Source organism: Corythoichthys intestinalis, chromosome 17 (assembly GCF_030265065.1).
Source record: "Corythoichthys intestinalis isolate RoL2023-P3 chromosome 17, ASM3026506v1, whole genome shotgun sequence".
Lineage (NCBI taxonomy): Eukaryota > Metazoa > Chordata > Actinopteri > Syngnathiformes > Syngnathidae > Corythoichthys > Corythoichthys intestinalis.
In genome coordinates, this window is record NC_080411.1 from 4029736 (window position 1) to 4052632 (window position 22897).

At 40.3% G+C, this 22897-nt stretch overlaps 1 protein-coding gene across 2 annotated transcripts in view; it reads right to left on the reverse strand.

Annotated features, from left to right (window-relative positions):
• pisd (phosphatidylserine decarboxylase) overlaps positions 1-21707 on the reverse strand; it is a 34866-nt gene extending 13159 nt beyond the window's left edge. The window contains exons 1-9 of one of the 2 annotated variants that reach the window (XM_057818942.1): positions 21654-21707; positions 19428-19477; positions 19208-19335; positions 19017-19151; positions 16178-16279; positions 15989-16112; positions 13466-13687; positions 13205-13365; positions 107-10341 (exon numbers count right to left, since the gene is read on the reverse strand). In XM_057818942.1, the coding sequence (XP_057674925.1) occupies positions 10105-10341; positions 13205-13365; positions 13466-13687; positions 15989-16112; positions 16178-16279; positions 19017-19151; positions 19208-19335; positions 19428-19477; positions 21654-21697 (1203 nt within the window). In that variant the 5' untranslated portion in view covers positions 21698-21707 and the 3' untranslated portion in view covers positions 107-10104. Of the gene's footprint in view, positions 1-106; positions 10342-13204; positions 13366-13465; positions 13688-15988; positions 16113-16177; positions 16280-19016; positions 19152-19207; positions 19336-19427; positions 19478-21653 lie in introns of those variants that run through there. The other variant, XM_057818943.1, reaches the window with a different exon arrangement.
• Positions 21708-22897: the final 1190 nt, after the last annotated feature.

The window sequence follows — 22897 nt, forward strand, 5'->3', positions numbered from 1 at the left end:
CTGAAAAAAGGGGTGGGGTCTGAACATTTTCCAGATGAGGGCTGGGCATCCTTTCCATTTGGACCTACCTAAATATTCTGAATTTGGATTCTTTAAAAAGAGCAAGGTAGTATACGTTAGGGGTGGGAACCTCTTAGTACCTAACAATACGATACAATTTGCGATACAAAACTCAGTATAACGATGATCTGACGATATGGTGATACAACGATTATCGATACATTGGTCAGAAATCATTCTAGGATATTTTGCAAACAACTAATTAACAGAAAAACAAGCTTCAAGTGTGAATTGGAATTAGTTTATCACTAATAGACGTCCAGTCCATTTCAAACGGATTGACCGTCTACGGCTGTCAGTGGCAGTCAATGCCAGGTTATTAGGTAATTTTGAGCCATTTAAGATCTCACTGGAACAGCACCAAACAAAAGTTCCAGCATCATCACCTTGTCCAATGCAGATTCTTGACCCTTGAGAAGGTGATGATGCTGGAACTTTTGTATGGTGCCGTTCCAGTGAGATTTACAAAGATGATTGCCTGAAGAAGACATCAAAATTCCCTCAGTCCTTGATGATATGGGGCTGCATGTCAGGCAAAGGCACTGTGGTTAAATCTTCAATAATTGCAGAAGTTTACATTGACATTTTAGACAGATTTCTTATCCCTTCAATTGAAAATGTTTGTCATTTTCCAAGATGACAATGCATCATGCCACAGAGCAAAAACTGTTAAAGCATTCCTTGGAGAAAGACTCATTCAATCAATGCCATGGCCTACAAATAGCCCAGATCTCAACCCTATTGAAAACCTGTGGTGGAAATTGAAAAAAATGGTCGTCCTGCAGGGATGATCTGGCAACTACAATCAAAGAGAGTTGTCACCAAATTGATGAAGAATACTCATCAAGTCCATGCCTCAGAGACTGCAAGCTGTCATAAAAGCCAGAGGTGGTGCTACTAAATACTACAGATGAGTTTTGATGGTTATTTCTTTGTTTGTTTCTCATGATTCCATATTTTTTTCCTCAGAATGGAGTGATTCTATATATATTTCCCTGCACTTGCTCTATAAAATAACATGTTTTTGTTTCTTTTAATGTTTCTGAATGCTTAAGAGTTGCACTTTTGAACTAATTCATTATTTTTTCTGAGTTTGTTCTACATGATAAAATGTCTGAGTGAGTGCTTGTCCGAGACTGGTGATTGCATACTTTTTGTTAGGGGTTATATTATGGTGGAATATTTTGATAACTTGGTTCCTTTTTTTGTTTTTTTTTTTAAATCTTGATTCTTGGCAGGAGCATATCGATAACCTTTTGGGATACAAAGTATCACAATATATCACCATTTGGATATTTTGTCACACCCTTAGTATGCGTGCATGTGTTGCAGTAGTTAGTAAAAGAAGAAGAATATTAAAACCACCGATTAATGACGACATACATCCAATCTGGAATTGGGACCCGTGCCAGTTCAAATATAGTTTATTGGACATCTATTGCGTCAATGGCAACCAAAGAGATCAAATATCAGCGCCGCACACTCAACTCTTTCGATACTGCCCAATGTTTATACTTCCAGATGCTCTTGTTACGACATTACAGCGTGCTGTTACTTGACTTGATCACTAAAATAAAACAATAATAGTAAAATAAATGTGCTAAATCTGTAATTCATTAAAAACACATTTTTTCTTTGTTTTTCAAAACATTTTTTAATTTAGTTCATTTGACATTTAATTGATAACATTTCATTAAATGCTTTTTTCTTTATTATTTTTCAAAGTGAATTTTGAACCTCAATGAAATCAAATTTAGCACCAATGATTCCAGGAGAATCCCAATGTTCCACTCGGTTCTCTGTGGACGGAGCCAAACCCTTGACTTACGAGTAGGGTTGGGCATCGAGCAGTCATCGCATCCGGGACTAACACTCTGGTTCCCCTGGAACCAGGGGTGAAAGTGGGCGGGAACGGTCAGGAACGCAGTTCCGGTATAAGATTCAAGGCCGGAATGCTGTTCTGGTATACGGTGCTTTGATTCCGAAAAAATGACGGCAACTGTCAAAATGCTATGTAAAAAAATAAATAAATACAAAGCTCCCAAACATGCATTTAATCTCCAAGAAGAAAACAAACTACCAACATCAGATTTACATACACAAGTGTGAACAACAAGCATAACAAAGTGCTTGTGTAGCGAAATCCACTGATATTTATTATTTATTTTATTCCGATATTTATTATTTATTTTATTCCACGGACGGTATGGAGGTTTCCCCAGCTGCTACAGTTATCTGAGTCTGACGTTGACGAGTCACGTCAATGTGCGAATGCACGCCGCAAAGCAAAACGCCTGGACTCATTTATCCGTTCAATTGGCTGTCATACTGACATGTGATCACCAGATAGTTAGCTCTGATTGGTTCAAATGTTTTCTGAAACAGCAAAACAAAACAAAAATCACATTTCGATCATAATCATATTTATCATATTTAGATTTATTTGCTCTGATGGGGAGGTTCAGAACATCTGTCAATGTGCACTTTGGACTAATATTTGTTCATTTATGTTAGGCTACTTATTCATTTCCTATGATTTAAAAAAGAATGTTTGCGTGATCTTCAAACTATATTCAATTTTATTCTGCAAAATATAAGTCATTTGTACTTATTTTTCTGAATGAATGTTACTTACGTATATCTTTATTATTAAAAAACTAAGTAAAAGTTTACATTAACTTCAATTTTAATACACATCCTATGTTCTTAAGTCGTTCAAATTGAGATTTGGCATTTAGTATGTGAGGAAATGAGGGAAAATAAAAATTAGGAGATGGAGGTTGGGGTTATAGCTGTTTTTGTTAACTTTTATTTTGGAAAAATTTTGAATGAAAATCAGTTTTTGTATGTGTTATAGAAACAACTGACCAAAACAGTTTTCTTTGCATTCCAGTGCCCCCCCCCCCCACACACACACACACAATAAAAAAATAAAAATAAAAAAATAAAATTTCTGGCTCCGTGGCGACCTTCACGTCAGGGAGTTCCGGCAAGAAATCCTAACCACTTTCACCCCTGCCCGGAACCGTTGAAATTTTTTCGATGCCCTGACCGCCAGCGTTGTTAACCCTTTAACACCGAACGTGTCGGCAGCGACGCGTTTACGCATATCGTCTTTGAAGCTTCGTCACGCTGTAATTACATCACCCACGTGCTGCTGGTTGGTCTCGTTTGAAAGTGCGGAAGTTGATGTCCACACCAGTTTTCATTTGAAGTCAATCGGCCAAGAAAAACGGGATATAATGTCATTTGAGTTTTATAGTTTTATTGCACTCATAAATATGCATTAAAACGCTGCACGGACCATGTATCCATCTCCATATTTCCATCATTTCTTGTCCTTTTTCAAAACCGAACGCAGCACAAAAGACTACTTATCCCAAGAGTCGTTGTGATGTCAGGAAGGACGAACCGAATGTGATCATTTTTAATAAATTTCCGAGCGAGGCGCCAACTATTGAGAGGCAGGCATGCGAAGCAAGCAGCGGCCGTTGTTGTGCCGAAAAATAGCCGTCCCGCACGAGCGACTTTGAAACGTGCAGAATGAATCTAAAACTACATTTAGCACAAGCTAATGCATTATTTCATTAACTTAAGGAAGAAGGTGAGTCGTATTTGTCGTTGTTTTCCTCTGATGAATCGACGTCTCGGCGAGTAGAAGTGACAGTAGAGCGCAAACGGCGAAATAGTAGGCTGTGTGACGTGTGTGACGCAGCTCCGTGACCTGTTCAAGAAGAAGCTTTATTGAGTGCGCAAAAAAAAAAAAAACTTTATTGGGTCGCATGCCTGAAAAATTTGAATTGAATTACTTGTCAATATTTTTTTTAAATACTTTTTTTCAATGTTATATATTTTTTCTTCACTATACTCTTTTCAATTTTTATGTAGATGTGTGTTCGAGAAGCTTGATTGCATGTAGGTATATACTTTTGATAAGGTGATGGGTACAACACCTAACTTCACAAAGAGATATCTTCCAAACCCTTTTTGTGTTAGATGATGTATATTAAAAAAATGAATTCACTATTTTGCACACTATAAAACCTGTTTTGACCATAGTATGTGTAAAGGCCAAAAACGCCTATGACCATACCTGCTGTTTGTGTTGAATTGTCAAACATAAAACTATTCAATCTTATTTTTTTCTATTGAATGTTTATCCTAACAAGTTGAATAAATATTATCAAGCTTCAAAACGGTTGGTCGAGCATGTTTGGTTGTCAGTGGGACGTCAACATTACAAATTTTGAAAAAAGATTTTGGGATTTTCTTTGTCTTTTGGGGTCCAAAATGTGGTTTAAAATTGGTCAGTGAAGAAAACAACAGTTTGGACATGAAGTTCAATGTGTCCTGAAAAAAGGGACCCAATTTGGCCATTGTAAACAATTTTTTCTTTGAAATATAAAGGCAACATCAAATGCATGCAAATTCAGCCAAAATAGGCTTAGGTGTTAAAGGGTTAATAATGGCGTTAGAATATAACGGCGTTACTAACGGCGTTAGTTACCACTCACGGAGAAGAGAGAGCAGAGCAGGAGCGGGGAGGAGGCAAGGGAGGGTGACGCCGTTGCAAACGCGATGCTACTATGCTAGGTAGCTCCAATAATACCTGACTGTAGCCGATAGCCTACAAACTACGCCCACATGATGCTCCGGTAGATATCACATATACACAGAACTAAATGCAAATGACAGACACGGCGGCATTAGCAACATGTATAATAAAGAATTAGATGCATTAGTAAACAGCCGCCATCTTAAGCAGTAGACTTCTCAGGAAGGCTCTGTTGTAGAGAACCTTCCTAGCGAACCTAAGTACCTTTTTTTTATCTAAAATGCTCCTAAATCGGCAAAATCTTGACTTAAATCTATCTTTAAATGATGAAGTAGTTTTTAAACTTACACATTTTAAAAGTAGACAGAGAACTCATGCAATAATGGGAGCAATTTTAACTTTAACGGTTGATCCACAACATTAAATGAGTTCCACACATAGCAAAGTTATTATGTAGTTATCGTAATATCCGCAATACCCGTGTCTAGTTAAGTTTAGGGTAAAGAATTGGGCGAGGGCAAATTCTCCCAAAAACCCTTTAAACTTCAGATTGTGTGACCAGTTTTTTTTTTTTTTTTTTGGAGGGGGGCCATGAAAATGATCACCAGTTACTTTGTCAAGTAACTAATTACTTTTACATTCAGGTAACTGAGTTACTACCGCAATTACTTTTTGGGAGAAGTAATTTGTAACTGTAACTAATAACTTTTTTTAAACTAACATTAACAACGCTGCTGACCGCCGACCGGAAAAAATAGCTGCCAAACAACACGAAGAAGAAGCCACATGAAATGTTTGTGCACTGCAACTTGATTTCAATCGTAGTCACTGTGCGGCGGCGCGCAAAACTCAAAAAAGCTCAAAAAAGAAAAATGACCAGTCAGCTCAGTGCAACATTTGCAACACAGCTACAGTGTATCACAAAAGTGAGTACAGTCCTCGCATTTCTGAGGATATTTATATCTTTTCAAAATACAGCAACTAATATCTAAACCCCTGGCAACAAAAAAAGAGTGCACTCCATTAGGGCTGCAGCTATCGAATATTTTAGTAATCGAGTAATCGACTGAAAATTCTATTGATTAATCGAGTAATCGGATAAAACAAATATATTTTTTGGTGAAGAGCAATTATAGATATACATGAGGAAACAAGACATTTTATCATTTTCAGTCAATCAATGTCTTTATTTTTGATGTATATTGTTGAAAACAGCCAACAATTGCATCTCAGATGTAACTAGAATTTATTTAAAAAAAAAAGACTAATTCACTGCTTTCACTCAAAAAACCTTTAGATCTTATTTTTAAAAAGTATATACATATATATATATATATATATAAACACACCTAAAAATGCCTTTACGCTTGATAACACACATCACTTAAAAGTTAGAATTTTTTCCCACGTTTTTCAATTGTATTTCTATTTGTGTCAAGCCATTTTTAAGTTCTGGTTAAGTTTTAAGTTAGTCTAAACTGTAAGTCCTGATAGGATTTTGAGTTTTTGCAGTGTTCAAAATAAATGTATGATACAGGCTGTATTGGAGCACATTAGGGACTAGTGCTACTTGGTGTTTTATCCAGCAATGATTACTGAGCTAAAATTGATAGTTAGCATTATTGAGTTTTTATTTGACACCCTCATCACTCCACAACGCTATGTTATGTTAAACCCTGTATGTAAGACACGTTAGCCACGCATCGAAAGTAGTCTTAATTAATTGAAACCTAGCCCTCCGCAGTGCTAACGTAAGGTGAGCTAGTAGTGACAGTAACGTTAATCTTATATATTAGCGTTTAGCACTCTTTATTAGCGCTTAACGGTCTACTGCTTTAAGATGGCGGCTGTTTGCTAACGCTGCCCAGATGCGGCCTAGTCTGTCATTGTGCATCTAGTTCAACATACATGTGATCTCTTATGAGACTCATTGGACGCTACCTGCAACAAACGTAGCATGTGCGGGCTAGTATTTAGCAACGCCGGCGTCGTTTGTAGCGGTTGTCGGCTGCAGTAAGTTTTTTTTTTTTTTTGCTTCTTCCTCTACGCACGTGACATGAGCGCGTTGTCCCGCATTAAAAGTAGTCCGAGCAAAACGTGATGCTTAGAGCTGTCAAAATAAACGATTACTCGAGGAGAATAAAATTACTCGGATCAGTTTTTAAACTCGAGTTACTCGGGTTGCTCGAGTATTCGTTTCAGCTCCACACTCCATTGAAACTAAGTGAATCCCTAAATGTCCAAATTGAGTACTGCTTGTCATTTGCCCTCCAAAATGTCATGTGACTCGTTACAGGAGTGCTGTCAGCATTGCTGCAGAGATTGAAGAGATGGGGGGGGTCAGCCTGTTAGTGCTCAGACCATACTCCACATAAAAATTTGCTGTGCATGGGTGTCACCCCAGGAGGAAGCCTCTTCTGAAGACTGCACACAAGAAAGCCCGCCCGTCTCGTAATTTAAAAAATAATCGAGAAGTTCAGAAATTAATATAGACTATGCAATTTTTTTACCCTGCCTATTAAAAGAATCGGAATCGAGGATCATTTGGAACCGAAATCGAAACGTGGAATCGGAATCGCTCAAATTCAAACGATGCCCAACCCTACTTACGAGTTGAATCGTTCTGTGACCAAGCAAAATCGCAGGGTTCAATCGTTCATTCATCTTCTAAACCACTTATCCTCACAAGGTTGCTGGAGCCTATCCCAGCTAACAAGGAATAGGAGGCAGGGTACACCCTGGACTGGTTGCCAGCCAGTCGCAGGGAACATACAGACAACTATTCATGCACACACACCTACAAACAATTTGGAGTGTTCAATCAGCCAACCGTGCATGTTTTTGGAAGCTGGAGTACCCGCAAACTCCACACAGGGAGGCTGGAGCCGGGATTGAACCATGCTAACCACTCTTGAAATTAACGCGGGGTTCAGGAGAAAAATAAAATAAACTCAATAAATGACAATCATGATTCACAACAAACGTGAAGCCATTAGAACTCCAGTTAATAGAAGCCACGGGTTATAAGGCAGTGGTCCCAAACCACCGGGCCGCGGACCGGTACTGGCCTGTGGCGCATTTGCTACTGGGCCGCAAAGAAATAATTTGTTAAGAACTGCAATCCAGCCTGTGGATCTTGACACATTTATATCCCTGTCTACTCTATAGACTCATCCAATTAAAGATTTGTATAAGTCGCCATCTAGTGGTTGGCCGCAATTACTAGGTTGTTTGCACACCCATAGCAGCCCGGCGCCAGTCAATGTAAACAGTAACTTTAGCTGCTGTTGGTTGTGTGCTGTGGGCGGCGACGTCTTTGGACAGCTTTTATACGGGGAAAAGGCCACCTGCTGAGCTAGAAGAGGTAGAGATGTCCCGATCCGATATCTGGATCGGACGCCGATATGGGCAAAAAAATGCGTATCGGTATCGGATCAGCCGACACGGAAAAATTCCGATCCAGACTTCCGATCGTTTTTTTTTTTTTGAAAGTCGGGTCCAGGTTTTCCAGTGCACCGACTTACATAATCCATTCTAGTTTTTGCTTCGGTTTCCCTAAAATCCGGTCCGCATTTTACGCACACCTTCAACACACTACATTACCGTCTCCCAATTGACTGAGAGACTATCGGTAAAAATGTCAGCTGTGTGGGATTATTTCACTTTAAAGGACGACAAAGACGAAGAGGCATAGTGCAACATATGCCACAATAAAGTCAAGCGTGGTGGTAAAGCTGTAAGAAGTGTTAATACAACCAAACTAATCAAGCATTTATCGAAATACACAAACAATACTAGGAGTATGAGGAGTATAAGGAGAAAACCGAAGACAGAAAGAAGGGTCATACGCAACGAACACTGGCAGAAACTTGCTATGCGTGACAAACTGGCACTTGACAGTCCCAAAGCCCAGGGAAGAATCATTGCCGAAGGAATCATTCTGGACGACGAGCCATTATCTCTCGTGAGTAAAGTGGGATTTAGACGCATCGGGCAGACTTTTTTTCAAAAAATATATATTCATATATTTATACTAAAACGATGTATGTATGTATGTATGTACTTTTCCAGCGTTATTTCGCTGTGTAAATGCATTTATAATGATAAAAATATGTAGAGTATTTCAACATTGAAAAAAAACTTGCGGTTTTTTTCTGCCTACTCGAGGAGATTAAAATAAATGTCAAATCCACTTTCCACCTGTTAGAACACACATGCAAATATAAAATATATAAATGTGTATTGAATATCCATCTTACAGTCTTGTTTAACTGGGAGAATTTGTTACAAAAGACAGGCTGTAATTTGTTATCATTATGCATATATGCACTGGCGTCACCAAACGTGATCACACAAAACGTAACCACGCATCGCTCCTGAGTCTTCACAAATAAAGCCAAAATTTTGTTTTTTTTCGGGCTCGTGCCTACAAATAAAACATAAAATTTTAGGTTTTTTCGGGCTGGGCAAGTAAATCAAAGGGAGTGTGTAATAGTTAATAGTTTGAGGTTGTTTGTGTGTTTTGCTTTTTTAAGACAGTTTACAATATTATTAGCATGTTTTACTGTTTGAATATGTCATTTCTGTTTGTTATTTATAATGTTTTGTGTTTATCATTTAATAAACAGGTCAGTTTCTTGTTACCAACCATTATGTGTTATTCCAACTCACCTAATTCAGCTGGCAAGTTGTTATCAAGACGACTAAAACCCTTTTCAACACGAGTCTGACAACTAAGTAAGGAGGCTAAATAACTTTAAACTTTAATACATGCTCAGAGAGGCCGGTATCGGTATCGGCCAGTATCGGTATCGGATCGGAAGTGCAAAACAATATCGGTATCGGATCGGAAGTGCAAAAACCTGGATCGGGACATCCCTAAGAAGAGGAGCCTACAACCAAGTCTATTCTGCATATTATGTGGCTAAAAGCTAGCAAACGAGGCAATAAAAGCAAATGCACTGAGAGCATCATACCTCATGGCGAACAATATTGCTAAAGCTAAGAAACTTTTCACGATTGGAGAAGAACTCATTATGCTTGTGACCACGGATATTTGGAGAGGCCACTGTTAAAAAAGGTTGATTCAGTGTATGGTGAATGACATTTTCCCTGCACTTAATATTCTTTTTTAGCCTCGACGTGATATATTTACTGTCATCTTCTGCCACACCTTGAAAAAAAAAAGGCCCACGTTACGCTGGTCCATGGTGCAAAAAAGATTGAGGACCACTGTTATAAGGCATGCTAGTTAGTGTCCCTCCCCTAACTCCAGTCAAATGGGGTGGACATCTCCCACCTTCAATTGCAGCCAAGTGTTACAAGTCGGGACACTCGCGAGTTGAAGCAGACTAAGGTTTGAAAAAACTCCTTCCATTTCTTCTTTGAAATAAAAAAATCATTTTTAATTTTAACGTAAAGGATTTACTGTTCTTAATGTGGCACGCGGGCCGGCCGGCCGCAAAGCATCATGGGATTTGCGGCACCGGTCAAAGGCCGCCCAGACCCTCGCCCACCCTCACAGTCTGTCCCGGCTTGACGGTGAAGGCGAAATCTTTGGGGGCTTCGAAGAGGACCACTACGGTGGAGCCCAAATTGAACTCTCCCACCGCCTCCCCGCGCCGCAAAGCCACGCCCCCTCCGGCAAAATCCCCCTCGCCTGTGGCGGCGTAATGCAGGTCACGGAAAGCGCCTTCCTTGTCGCGGGGCACGTTTGTCTGCAGTTCCTGAAAGCGACACAAACACGCGTTGCGTGTTAGGGAATCACGCACCGGCTCTCCTCGCCTAGCGGCACCGCTTTAATTACTTTTTGAGTCACTAGCGGTCATTTCACAAATCACTACGACAGTGGCGACGAATGCCAATTTATGCTTTGGTTTGAGAGCCATTCAGGAGTTGCTGGCAAAGCCACTTATTCAACTGAAATTGCGAGTCATTTCAGGAGCCACTATTTGGTTGACTATTGAAGTCACTTAAAGGGTATGAAAACGCAAAGGGGGTGTGAGACATCAATAGAACAGTTATGTTCCAAGATAACAAATCTTGATAAAGTTAACAAAAAAATCAATCACATTAATGAGCAATTATCGAAAATAGATCGAAAATGACGAACATTTCCGAAAGTGTTCCGGAAACAGCCTAATGGGGCGGAGACGTCATAACAAGGAAACAAAAGGTCGAGACAGGTGCCATCGTTTTTTATCGACGTTCGTGTTTTGTCAAAAAATCGCTAAAATGCTTCAAACCTGTCATGCTATGTGGTTTACAAATAGCCATTTGTCGCAATGTAGTACCCATGAGTTCCCGAACGCGAGAAAAAGAGCTGGACTACGCAGACAATGAGTAAAGTTCATCAGTGCTAAGAGGGCTAATTTTGCAATTTTACAGGGAAACGGGAACCTGACGAGTCAGAAGATGTGCCTACAACCTCAAAGAAAACAAAATTTATGCTACTTCCCAATCACTAAAGACCCACGAACTGCGAAGGAGTGAATTCGTGACCCGTACGTGAATAAATCGAGTGATTCGAGCATGTCTGTGGAACAGGAATATCAGCTTGTAGAGATCGCAAATCACGGCGACTTAAACGTACATTTGAGACAACAACTCTACCGAAGTTCTGGATTAAAGTCATTTCGGAATATCCCGACATCGCTTGGAGCGCGCTGAAAACTGTGCTACAATTTCCAACATCGCTAGCTTGATGCTAGCTTCTCTCACTCTCCCATCTCGTCTCAACGAAACAAACTCAGCCCTCCCACTGATTCAGCGGGTGAGTTGTATTTTTTCCCTGCACTTAACACGACGGGGCTAAAAACAAATGCTATTTTATATTTGCTCTATTTTTCTGCCGCACATTGCCGGTGTTCTGACAACGTTGGCATGCGCGTAACGTTAAAAAGGACCGCGAATGCAGCGATTCCTAAGTACACACTACAAACTTTCTTTAAAGAAAGGAATATTAACTTACGTTTGCCATGTTTGGCGCACACAACAACTGCACGTAGCCCTCTCACTTAACGACTTCGCCGTGTCGTTAAGCGTTAATTTACGCCATTTCCGTGTTGCACATGTACCGTATTTTTCGGACTATAAGTCGCACCTGAGTATAAGTCGCACCAGCCATAAAATGCCCAATGAAGAGGAAAAAAACATATATAAGTCGCACTGGAGTATAAGTCGCATGTTTGGGGGAAATATACTTGATAAAATCCAGCACATAGAACAGATATTTCATCTTTAAAGGCAATTTAAAATAAAAAATACAATATAGAACAATATGCTGAATAAGTGTACAGTATGATAATGTTACATGATGCATGAACAACAAAATGCGAACGTGGCCAGTATGTTAACGTAACATAGCTATTAAGAGTTATTCAGATAACTATAGCATAAAGAACATTTAAACAAGTTTAGCAAACCATCAGTTTCACTCCAAAACACCAAAATAACATGTGAAATGATATAAAAATGTGTTAATAATTTCACACATAAGTCGCTCCTGAGTATAAGTCGCACCCCCAGCCAAAGTATGAAAAAAAACTGCGACTTAAAGTCCGAAAAATACGGTATGTTTGTGATGTAAATAGTTTTTTAGCACCATTGGATAACATTGAGAGTCCAACTGAATATAAAAGAGGGACACCGGTCCGTGAAAAAAACACCCAAATCACACCGGTCCGTGTTGCAAAAAAGGTTGGGGACCCCTGCTCTAATCCCATTCATATTTGTGTCGGTTGGCAGAGCGAAACCGATGATAGCATATTAAATGATAATTATTCTATACATTACTTTATTTTGCGGTCACGGTGTATCAGCTTCACAAAAAGAAATGCAAAACATACCATTTGGTGTTTCCCACACGAACTGTTGTCGGGGTTTCATCAGTGTGATTGCTCCCCTCAATGATCCTTTCATTAGGCTGCATTGGCTTTCGTTTGGGCTCAAATTGATAACCCAAAACACCAAAGAAAGGTTCATAACTCTCCTCGTCACCATTAGAAGAATGTTCGTTACGTCGGATTCGTCGCTGCAACTAGAAACGTAATTGTCCGCCATCATCGCCGCCATTCAGTACTAAAGGACTGAGCCGGTTGTTTCCTTGTTTTGATGTCACGCACACAATCTGCCAGATTTCCGGGATCTCAGGGGCGGGTCTTTTTAGCTTGAAATTGACCCAAATTTCTCTCATTTTCTTGGTGTTGCGATGTGTGTAATTACACGAAGTGACATGATATGAATCCAAAAGGCATTCGTTTATGGATAAATGGTGGAATATTAGCATTTCCCCAGGTGTTGACTTACACTTTAAGGAGGTATTTATCAAGTCACTTAAGGAGTCATTGCAAAAGGCATCAGGCATCTTGACAAGTTTCAGTCATTCAAGGAGTCACTTTGTGTTTTACTTTCGGAGTTACTCATTGAGTAATTCCCAAAGTGAGTTACTAGAGTCACAATGGGAGTCACATTTTGTGTCACTTTCTTTGGAGTCACTATTTGTTACATCAGGATTCCCTTCTTGAGTCTTTTTGCGAGTCATAAATTGAGCGATTCATATAAAATGGTAACGGCGGGCGAGTTACTGACTTGATCAAAGTAGACGCGTATGGATCCCACGTTGGTGGCGCCCACGGCCGTAAAGGAGAAGAAGCCGTGCCGCCATCGGCCGCTCAAAGCCACGCGCTCGTTCAGGCAGAACAACTCCTTGACCCGGCCCGCCACACCCGGGCTCACCGACATCAGAGAACCTGAACGCAAAAAACGCCCACGGGCGTTACAATCGCCGTCGTGACGCACACACGAGGCCCCATACGGTACAACCGAATCGGACGTCCGTCACCGTCAGACCTGTGAAGTGTCGCCTGAGCTCCACCGTCCAGTCGGCGGGAGAGTGGAAGCGGTGATAGTCCCCGGGAGCCAAGTACACCACTACGTGGAACAGCTCGTTGTCGGGGCTGGACAGGAGGCCGTCCCGGAAGGATGGACGTGATGACGTCGCCTCTGATGACCCTGCGCATGCGGCCGCAGTCACTGAGGAAGTCGCTTCCAGACTCACTTCAGGAATCACACCTGAAGTCACAAGAGTCATTTAGGGATGGAACACATACTGACTACTCTGTTCACTTTATCCTTGGACTAAATCTAGTGGTCCAGGTTTAGATTTACACTGGGATCCAACAAAGGAATCTCATCAAGAGTCATCCCAGAGTTATTATGGGAGTCAGTCCGGTGTCACCACAGGAGTCCCTTCAGAATTAATTTGAAGAATCATTCTGGAGTTAACTTGAGAGTCAGTCTAAAGTTATTCCTTAGTGACTTTGGATGTCACCACTGAGGTATTGACAGGATCGTTTGAGGAGTCACGTCAATAATCATTCCAGAGTTATCTTGGGAGTCAGTTCAGAGTCCCGTTTGGAGTCACGACTGGAGTCACTTCTGAGGTCACTCCATATCATTAGCCGAGTCACCAAGAAGTCATGAGTGTCATGAGTTTGGTCACTTTACCAGTCAATACTGGAGGCACTATGAGATTCACACTGGGACTCAAAACCGGAATCACTTCAAGAACCATCGCAGTTACTTTGGGAGTCATTCCTTCTCAGTCACTTCTGGAGTCATTAGGGGAGTTACTTCAAGAATAATTCTGGCGTTACCTTGGGAGTCGGCCGAGAGCCAATTCTAAAATCGCTACTGGAATCACTTCTGAAGTCAGCAAGGTGTCATGAGTTAGGTCACTTTACCAGTCAGTGCTTGAGTCACTGAGATTCACACTGCGATTCAACACCGGAGTCACTTCAAGAACCATCACAGTTACTTTGGGAGTCATTTTTTCTCAGTCACTTCAGGAGTCACTACTGTAGTTGTTAGTGGAGTTACTTCAAGAATCATTCCAGCGTTACCTTGAGAGTCAGCTAAGAGCCAATTCTAGAATCGTGGCTGGAATCACTTCTGAAGTCAGCAAAGTGCCATGAGTTGGGTCACTTTACCAGTCAGTACTGGAGTCTCTTTGAGATTCGCACTGGGACTCAACACTGGAGTCACTTCAAAAACCATCACAGTTACTTTGGGAGTCATTTCAGGAGTCACTACTGGAGTTGTTAGTGGAGTTACTTCAAGAACCATTCCTTTGGAGTGAGCCGAGAGCCAATTCTAGAATCGCGACTGGAATCACTTCTGAAGTCAGCAAAATGTCATGAGTTGGGTCATTTACCAGTCAGTTCTGGAGTCACTTTGAGATTCACACTGGGACTCAACACCGGAGTCACTTCAAGAACCATCACAGTTACTTTGGGAGTCATACCTTCTGAGTCACTTCAGGAGTCACTACTGAAGTCTTTAGTAGAGTTAATTCAAGAATCGTTCTAGTGTTACCTTGGGAGTCAGCCGAGAGCCAATTCTAGAATCGTGAATGGAATCCCTTCTGAAGTCATCAAAGTGTCATAAGTAATTTTAAGAGTCAGTACTGGAGTCACTTTGAGATTCACACTGGGACTCAAAAACGGAGTCACTTCAAGAACCATCACAGTTACTTTGGGAGTCATTTCTCCTCAGTCACTTTGGGAGTCACTACTGGAGTCATTAGTGGAGTTACTTCAAGAATCAATCCAGCGTTACCTCAGGAGTCAGCCGATAGCCAGTTCTATAATCGCTACTGCAATCACTTCTGAAGTCACTCTAGTGAAGTCACTTCAGGAGTCACTTGGAGATTGACAGTGTGACTCAACACATGCGCCACTCCAAGAATCATTCCAGAGTTCCTTTGGGAGTCAACTCAGCGTCAATTCTAGATTCACTACTGGAGTCACTTGTGAAGTCATCAAAGTGTGATGAGTTGGGTCACTTTATCAGTCAGTTCTGGAGTCACTTTTAGATTCACACTGGGACAACACTGAAGTCACTTCAAGAACCATCAAACCTGGGGAGTCATTTCTTCTAAGTCACTTCAGGAGCCTCTCCTGGAGTTATTCGTGGAGTTACTTTAAGAATCATTCCAGCGTTACCGTGAGAGTCAGTCGAGAGCAAATTCTAGAATCGCTACTGAAATCACTTCTAAAGTCAATTTAATGAAGTCACTTCAGGAGTCACTTGGAGATTCACATTGGGACTCAACACACGCGTCACTCCAAGACTCATTCCAGAGTTTCTTTGGGAGTCAGCCTAGAATAAATTCTAGAGTCACTACTGGAGTCACTTGTGAATTCACCCTAGGTCACCAGTTGAGTCACGACTGAAGCTACTTCAGAGGTCAGTATTGAAGTCACAGTGGGACTCAATTTAGGTGTCACTTCAGCAATCATTCCACAGTTACTTTGGGAGTCACTTTAGCCGTCAACGACGGCACTGACAGAATGAAGCGGCGTCCAGGCTCACCGTGGCTGCATCCGTCACGTGGGCCCAGGAAGTGCTCCAGGCTGTACGTGACCCCCTTGACTTGCTCCACCTCCGAAGCGAGCACACGACCCAGGTGTACAATCTTACCGTCCGCCGGGCATACCTGGCGTGACACGGCACGACATTGGTTCGGCGGCCGCCACGGCATTGTCAACCGGGAAGTCTTACCAAGCAGGAGGCGGAGCAGAGCGGCCGCGCCGACTCCTTCAGACGGCGACGGAAAAACTCCCCGAGATTCCGGTAGTGACTCAAGTCCTCCACCGCGGCTTCCTATCAAAAGACCAAGCTATATAGTGAGATAGTCCTGCGTAATGTGACGTCCGATAGACGTCCAATCATCCTTCTGCTATGAATTAGTGTTGCACTAATAGGCATCCAATCCATTTGAAGCAGCAGTGCTGACAGCTAGACCATCCCACTTTAAATAGATTGGATGTCTAGAGCCTTCAATGGCAGCCAATGAGTTGAAATTAGGGCTGCAGCTATCAAATATTTTAGTAATCGAGACTTTTTTTTTTAAGCTAAAGAGCAACTATACATATACATGAGAAAAAAAGACATTTAATCCAATATTGAACCATTTTCAGTCAATCAGTGTCTTTATTTTCTATGTACATTGTTGAAAACAGCCAACAATTGCATCTAAGATGTGACTAGAAAAAAAAATTCACTGCTTTCACTCAAAAAACTTCTAGACCTTATATAAAAAAACATTTCTTACCTATTACGCTTGATAACACACATCACTTGAAAGCTACGTGTTTTTCCCACGTGTTTCAATTTAGTTTCCATTTGTGTCAAGCTATTTTTAAGTTTTAAGTTAGTCTAAACTGTAAGTATTGGTAGGATTTTGAGTTTTTGCAGTGTTCAAAATAAATCTATGATACCTGCTGTATTGGAGCACATTTATTCAGCAACGACTACTGAGCTAAAACTGACAGTTAGCTTTATTATGTTTTAATTTTACACCCTCATCACTCTACAGCGCTGTGTATTTACAGATTAAATAAAGCCTGTATATAAGACACGTTAGCCATGCATCGACAGTGGTCATAATCAATAGAAACCTAGCCCTCCGAAGGGCTAATGTTACGTGAGCATGTGACAGTAACATTATATTTATTAGCGATGAGAAGTCTACTGCTTAAAGATGGCGGCCGTTTACTAACGCTGCCCAGACGCGGCCGAGTCTGTCATTTCGCATCTAGTCCTAAATGCATGCGATATCTATGAGACGCATCGGACACTACCTGCTACCAAACTAGCATCATGCGGGTGTAGTTTTTAGCAACGTCGGCGTAGTTTGTAGCGGCTGTCGGCTGCGGTAAGTTTTTTCTTTTTATTGCTTCTTCCTCTACGCACGTGACGTCAGCGCGTTGTCCCGCATTAAAAGTAGTCCGGGCAAAACGGGATGCTTAGAGCTGGCAAAATTAAACGATTCCTCGAGATGAATAAAATTACTCGGATCAGTTTTTAAACTCGAGTTTCTGGAGTTGCTCGAGTATTCGTTTCAGCTCTAGTCGAAATACCAAATTTCTTCTTCCTCTGACCAAGATGCCTTCGTCCCTCCAAACAATGAGTTTATCACAATTAGACGTCAGAGGCAGCCATTGAGTTCATGTTAAGAAATATAGATTTTCACTGAGAAGATGAAATTTCTTAGTAAAAAACATGAGATTTTATATTTTCAAATGAGTCATTTGACTGAAAAAATGCAGCATACAGGAAAATATGGAATTTCACTGTAATACCGTATTGGGCCGAATATAAGACGGCCCTGATTATAAGACGACCCCCTCTTTTTCAAGACTCAAGTTTGAAGACTTTTTGAACACCAAATTAATTTTTATACAGAAAATAATTACAGTACATCCGAAACAAATGATTATTAGGGCTGCAGCTATCAATTATTTTAGTAGTCAATTAATCGATGAACTAGTTAGTTCGAATAATCGAGTAATCGGATGAGGAACATGAAAAATTAAAATACCTGAGCTGAGCCACAAACGGTAAAAAAAAAAAAAAAAAAAAAAAAAATGAGGATCTACGTACAACAAAAAAAACAATTGGCTTAAACGCTATAAAAAGCTAACGTTTTTGTTTTACAATGCTCTTAACAAATGGTTCGGACACATTCCCACAAAAAAACGGCTAAATATATTTATAAACTGAATTACGAATGAATTAAAAAACATTAGTTCAAACAAAAATTTAGCTTATGTTGTTCTTAACAGGGAGCAGTTGGATTCAGCCATGTGAAATGAGGCAGACAAGAGGGCAGTGTATCCACCCTAATCAATAAAATTAAATGCAAACACTTTCAAAATAAACCATTACAACGCCATTTAACCGAATACTCGAAGCAACAAAATTTAATTTGAATATTTTATTCTAATCGAATACTCGAGTTAATCGATTAATCGTTGCAGCACTAATGATTATAATAATATATTTGAGAGAAAAAGCAAGTTATTTTGCCTCATTCAAATCTTAATATCTGAACATTTAAATATGTAAACTAAAGTGCAATCACATTCGAAAATGAATGGCTTCTGGTTTTTGAAATGTAAATAAACCAATCTATTGTGATAAAACAACAAAATTGCAATAACTGCATTAAACATCAAATTGAAGTCTAACTGTAACTGCAGTCTTGAAACAAATCTGAATAAGGAAAAACATTGTAATAAAATAATGTAAACTGGTAAACTTGAGAGTAGCTGAGATCTGCCATGACAGAACATCGCTTCAATGATATCTGGCGCCATCTAGCGTCGTGAATTGGGAGAGTAGCTGAGATCTTCCATGACAGAACATCGCTTCAATGATATCTGGCTCCACCTAGCATCGTGAATGGGTATAATGTCTAGACCGCGAATATAAGACGACCCCCTCTTTTTCAGTCTTATTTCAATGCAAAAAACACCTTCTTATATTCGGGCCATTACGGTAATTGGAAATTTGACTTAAAGCAACACTCGGTAACTTTACAACCTTTATAAAATACCTGCATGTTGACTCCAAATGTCCATATGTAGAGCGAATAGACGGGTTTGCGGAGCCAGGTGGGAAGCTCCACCTGGTTGACGCGCCCCCACGCCCGGGACAGCAGGCGGGTAGGGAAGGAGCGATAGAGCGCCACCTAAGGGAGGAAACAGTGTCAAACGGGACGGAGCGGGCGTTCCTCTCACCGCTTACCTGAGCAGGCGTGGCCAGAGCGGGCGGTGCACTGTCCTCTCGCTTCTTGTAATGTTGATAACCATAGTAACCGCCGCCCGTCACCAGCAGGAATGGCAGCGGCCTCGGCCGGAATGGGAAGCCACCACCTGGGGAGACACGACGACCCGTTGGTCGACCGCGGCTTTGCCGAGCCCCGCCCCGCGTTTCCCCACTTGCTTTTGCCGTTTTGGAGCTTTACCCGAAGATGTGACCAAGTGGCGTCGCTGGCCGCCGATCGCGCCTCTCGCTCTGAAACATTTTCACACAACACAACAATGACTGGATTCAATTTTTTCAATCTTTACAAGTGAGAATGGCCCAACTCTTGTCTATAAAAAGCCTTAAATTTGAATAACGTAAGGTAAGCACATTGGTCAACTCCTGTGCTTATGGGTGTATTTAAAAATAACTTCTGCATTTAAAGCAACACTAGGTAACTTTTTGTTGAGGTAATTATCGAGGATTGATTGAATATTTGCTTGTGCTCATATATACCATAAATAATACATATTGCCATATTTGTCTCTTATTACCAGTAAATGATTATTGCTTGCTATACTAGGTTGTAGTATAATGCTTAAGTGTTACAAAGAGTAAAGAGGGTCGGGATGACAACTTCCTTGCTTCATGGCCGCAACATTGTGTAACTAGACCTTCTAGGACATCTTCAGCGTCTTTCGACTAGACTTTCGTCTAGATCTTCGAGGACAATTTTCCATCCAAGGACATCTTCTATGGCCGCAGCGTTGCATAACTGAAGTGTCTGGTCATTTTGACCGTCCTTTACATGTGCCCTTGCTTACATACGTGTACTTATTTAGTTCCACCTACATGCTCAAACATAGCCAACCAAAATCACACAGGTGTCTCCAGCTTGCTCCCCCCTCCCTTCAGGGCGACACCCTTTCTGTGTTAGGACAAACCCCTAATAAAAAAGAGCAAAGGAGGGTTTTTTTCCTTAGATCAATTTTGGTAACTATACAGCGTAATCTAGCATTCCTTTGTCTAGTCCCTCCTTTGCTCTCCTTGGCCAAGAAAACTGAGTGTCTTCTCTCCTTATTTTTGGGTAATATTACAATGTCTACCTAAGGATCTATTTTTGAACTTGACACTTTTCAACCTTAATAAAATATTTTCATAACGTTTGCGATGATACGTCGACTGACAACTAGTTGAATGACACCTCTTTTATACCTCGTGGGTGTATCACTTTCACCGGTACTAATTAATTCGAAGAGGATGGCAGGAACCCTGCCACCTATAAATACTATTATTACTATTATTCGTCCAAAGAGAATGAGTGTCCTGCCCTCTAGTGGAGAAAATAGATCCTAGTTTGAATAGTGAATACTGTACATCCTTCATAATTACAATTATGAAAGTTGCGACGTCTCATTGGTTCCGTTAGTAGCGCTACTCTTGGCAATAGCATCGCTAGCAAAAAAATAATAAATCTATTATGTTGAATAAAGAGGAAAAATGTAACGACTTGTGTAGCCTAAAATAGCGGTGTAAGAGTAGCATTTTTTATTCACAAATCTACTCTAGTAAAAAGTATGGCTTAGTAAAACTACTGTTTGTACATTTTTCTCAAAAAGTTACTCAAGTAAATGCAACGCGTTTACCCACCTCTGACCCGAATATCATGATTTAACGACACTGTACGGGTGTGCGCTGGTCCTCATGGGATGCGCAGTCTTCCTTAAGGCAAAACACTACCAATTTTGTCCGCCGGCGTCGCTAAAATCGACCAAAACTGAAAAGTTACCTAGTGTTGCTTTCACAAAACGCCACTAATCGCAAGTTTACTACTGAGAGCATGCGATTTTATTCGCTTGACAGCACAATAATTAATATTTCAATACGGTAGGTCATGATATAAATTGGGCCAGTCTGTGACATGCAACTCCTAGGCTGAAAACGAGTCCCACTCCGGCCCTGGTGTACATACAACAAATATTCAATCTATTAAAGTTGAAAATAACGAATGAAAACAGAATAACATTTATCGACCAATTTAATAATGTATTCAACTCAGTAGTGTTCTAGACTATTTGGCTAGCACACAAAAATGCTAGTTTTTATTACGTCACCAGTCACATGACTGACAGACAGCAAATTAGTACACAACTAGTAAATGAACTGTGAAACATATGTTCCAACCATATGATAAAGAACGCAAAGAAAAAAAGCATCCATAATAATCTTTACCAGTAATATCGATTGATAACTTGACAGACGTGACACAATGGCACGAGCGACTTGAGAAAATCAAAGGGGGAAAAAAATGCGACAATGCCGATGGCGGGAAACGAGCTATAAAATTAAGACGTGTATATCTCCCACGTCACGAGTTCAGTTGCTTAGTTGTGTATGTTTGTAACGCAGCAAAAGATTGAAAAGTGGGAAAATATTCCGCAAATACCTGCAAATCAACCTGCCGCACTTAGCTCGTATGGAGGCCGCCATCTTGTGTGTACAGAAGTGACGCAGCATGACAAGTTAAAAGTCCTTATTAAAAAAATCAAACCAAACAAACGAAACTTTTGTTTTAAAGGAACATCAAGTTCTGGAGAGCATTATTCACCAAATTATGAATTATTTGGATTATAAAAAAAAAAAAAAAATTGTAGCTTTCGATAAAATCCAGAAAAAAAGACAGGAAACACGAACGGGTTCACCACTTGAATCTATTAAAAAAGCTCAATTATTAAATTAGGGGAATCATCATCAGGAAGTTGAACTTCAAACTCTGATAGGAAAATTATTTTTTCTAAAAAATCTTTTTTGGGAAACAAATATGTGAATGCTTTCTTTATAGTCAACCTCATTTTGTCTAAATTTTACCTTCACAAATGTAAAGTTAGCACAACTTCTGCTTCCTTATTATTTTAGTTTATGTAAAAAAAAAAAACTTTTTTGTGACTAAAATATAGAATATGTGTACAGAAATGCACCCCCTTCTGTTGTAAATTTGTACCACCTGGCATGTTTTTACACTAGGGTGACCATATTTTGATTTCCAGAAAAAGAGGACACTCGGCCTGGCCTCGAGATACTCTTTACTCGAGGATCACTCAAAGTTGCCTATATCGCCCACTTTTTTTTTTTTTAAACTCAACAGGCTTTATTCTTCCTAAAAAAAAAATTAAAAGTGATTAAAAAACATAATATAATGGAGACCCATGGAAATGTAGTCCAGTCAATACACACACACACAGTAGGATATATGTCAACTGAACATTTTTTAAAATTACCATCACACAACTGTCGTTGACAAATTGTTATTCCCACTCAATTGATTTACGCAATTACCGAAATAAACTGACAAGCTATTCAACCAGCATGTTTCCAAACGCAGCAGTTCAAAACTACATTGCCCATAATGCTGAGTTCCCTGATTGCTACCCTATTAGTGAGTACGAGCGCCGAGGCAAAATCAGACTTTGCTATAAAAGTTTACAATCATCGGCAGCGCAGATGCGACACCAAACGGGACTTTACAGATTACACCAGTACAAATCTCCAACAGAAGTCAACAGTTGCCATTATATACGTATTTATCATTAAAAAAACTCACACACACCTATTTAGAATACTAGCATTCAACCAAATAAACTAACAGAACAATAACAAGACTCATATAATATACTGCATCTCTGTGTGCAC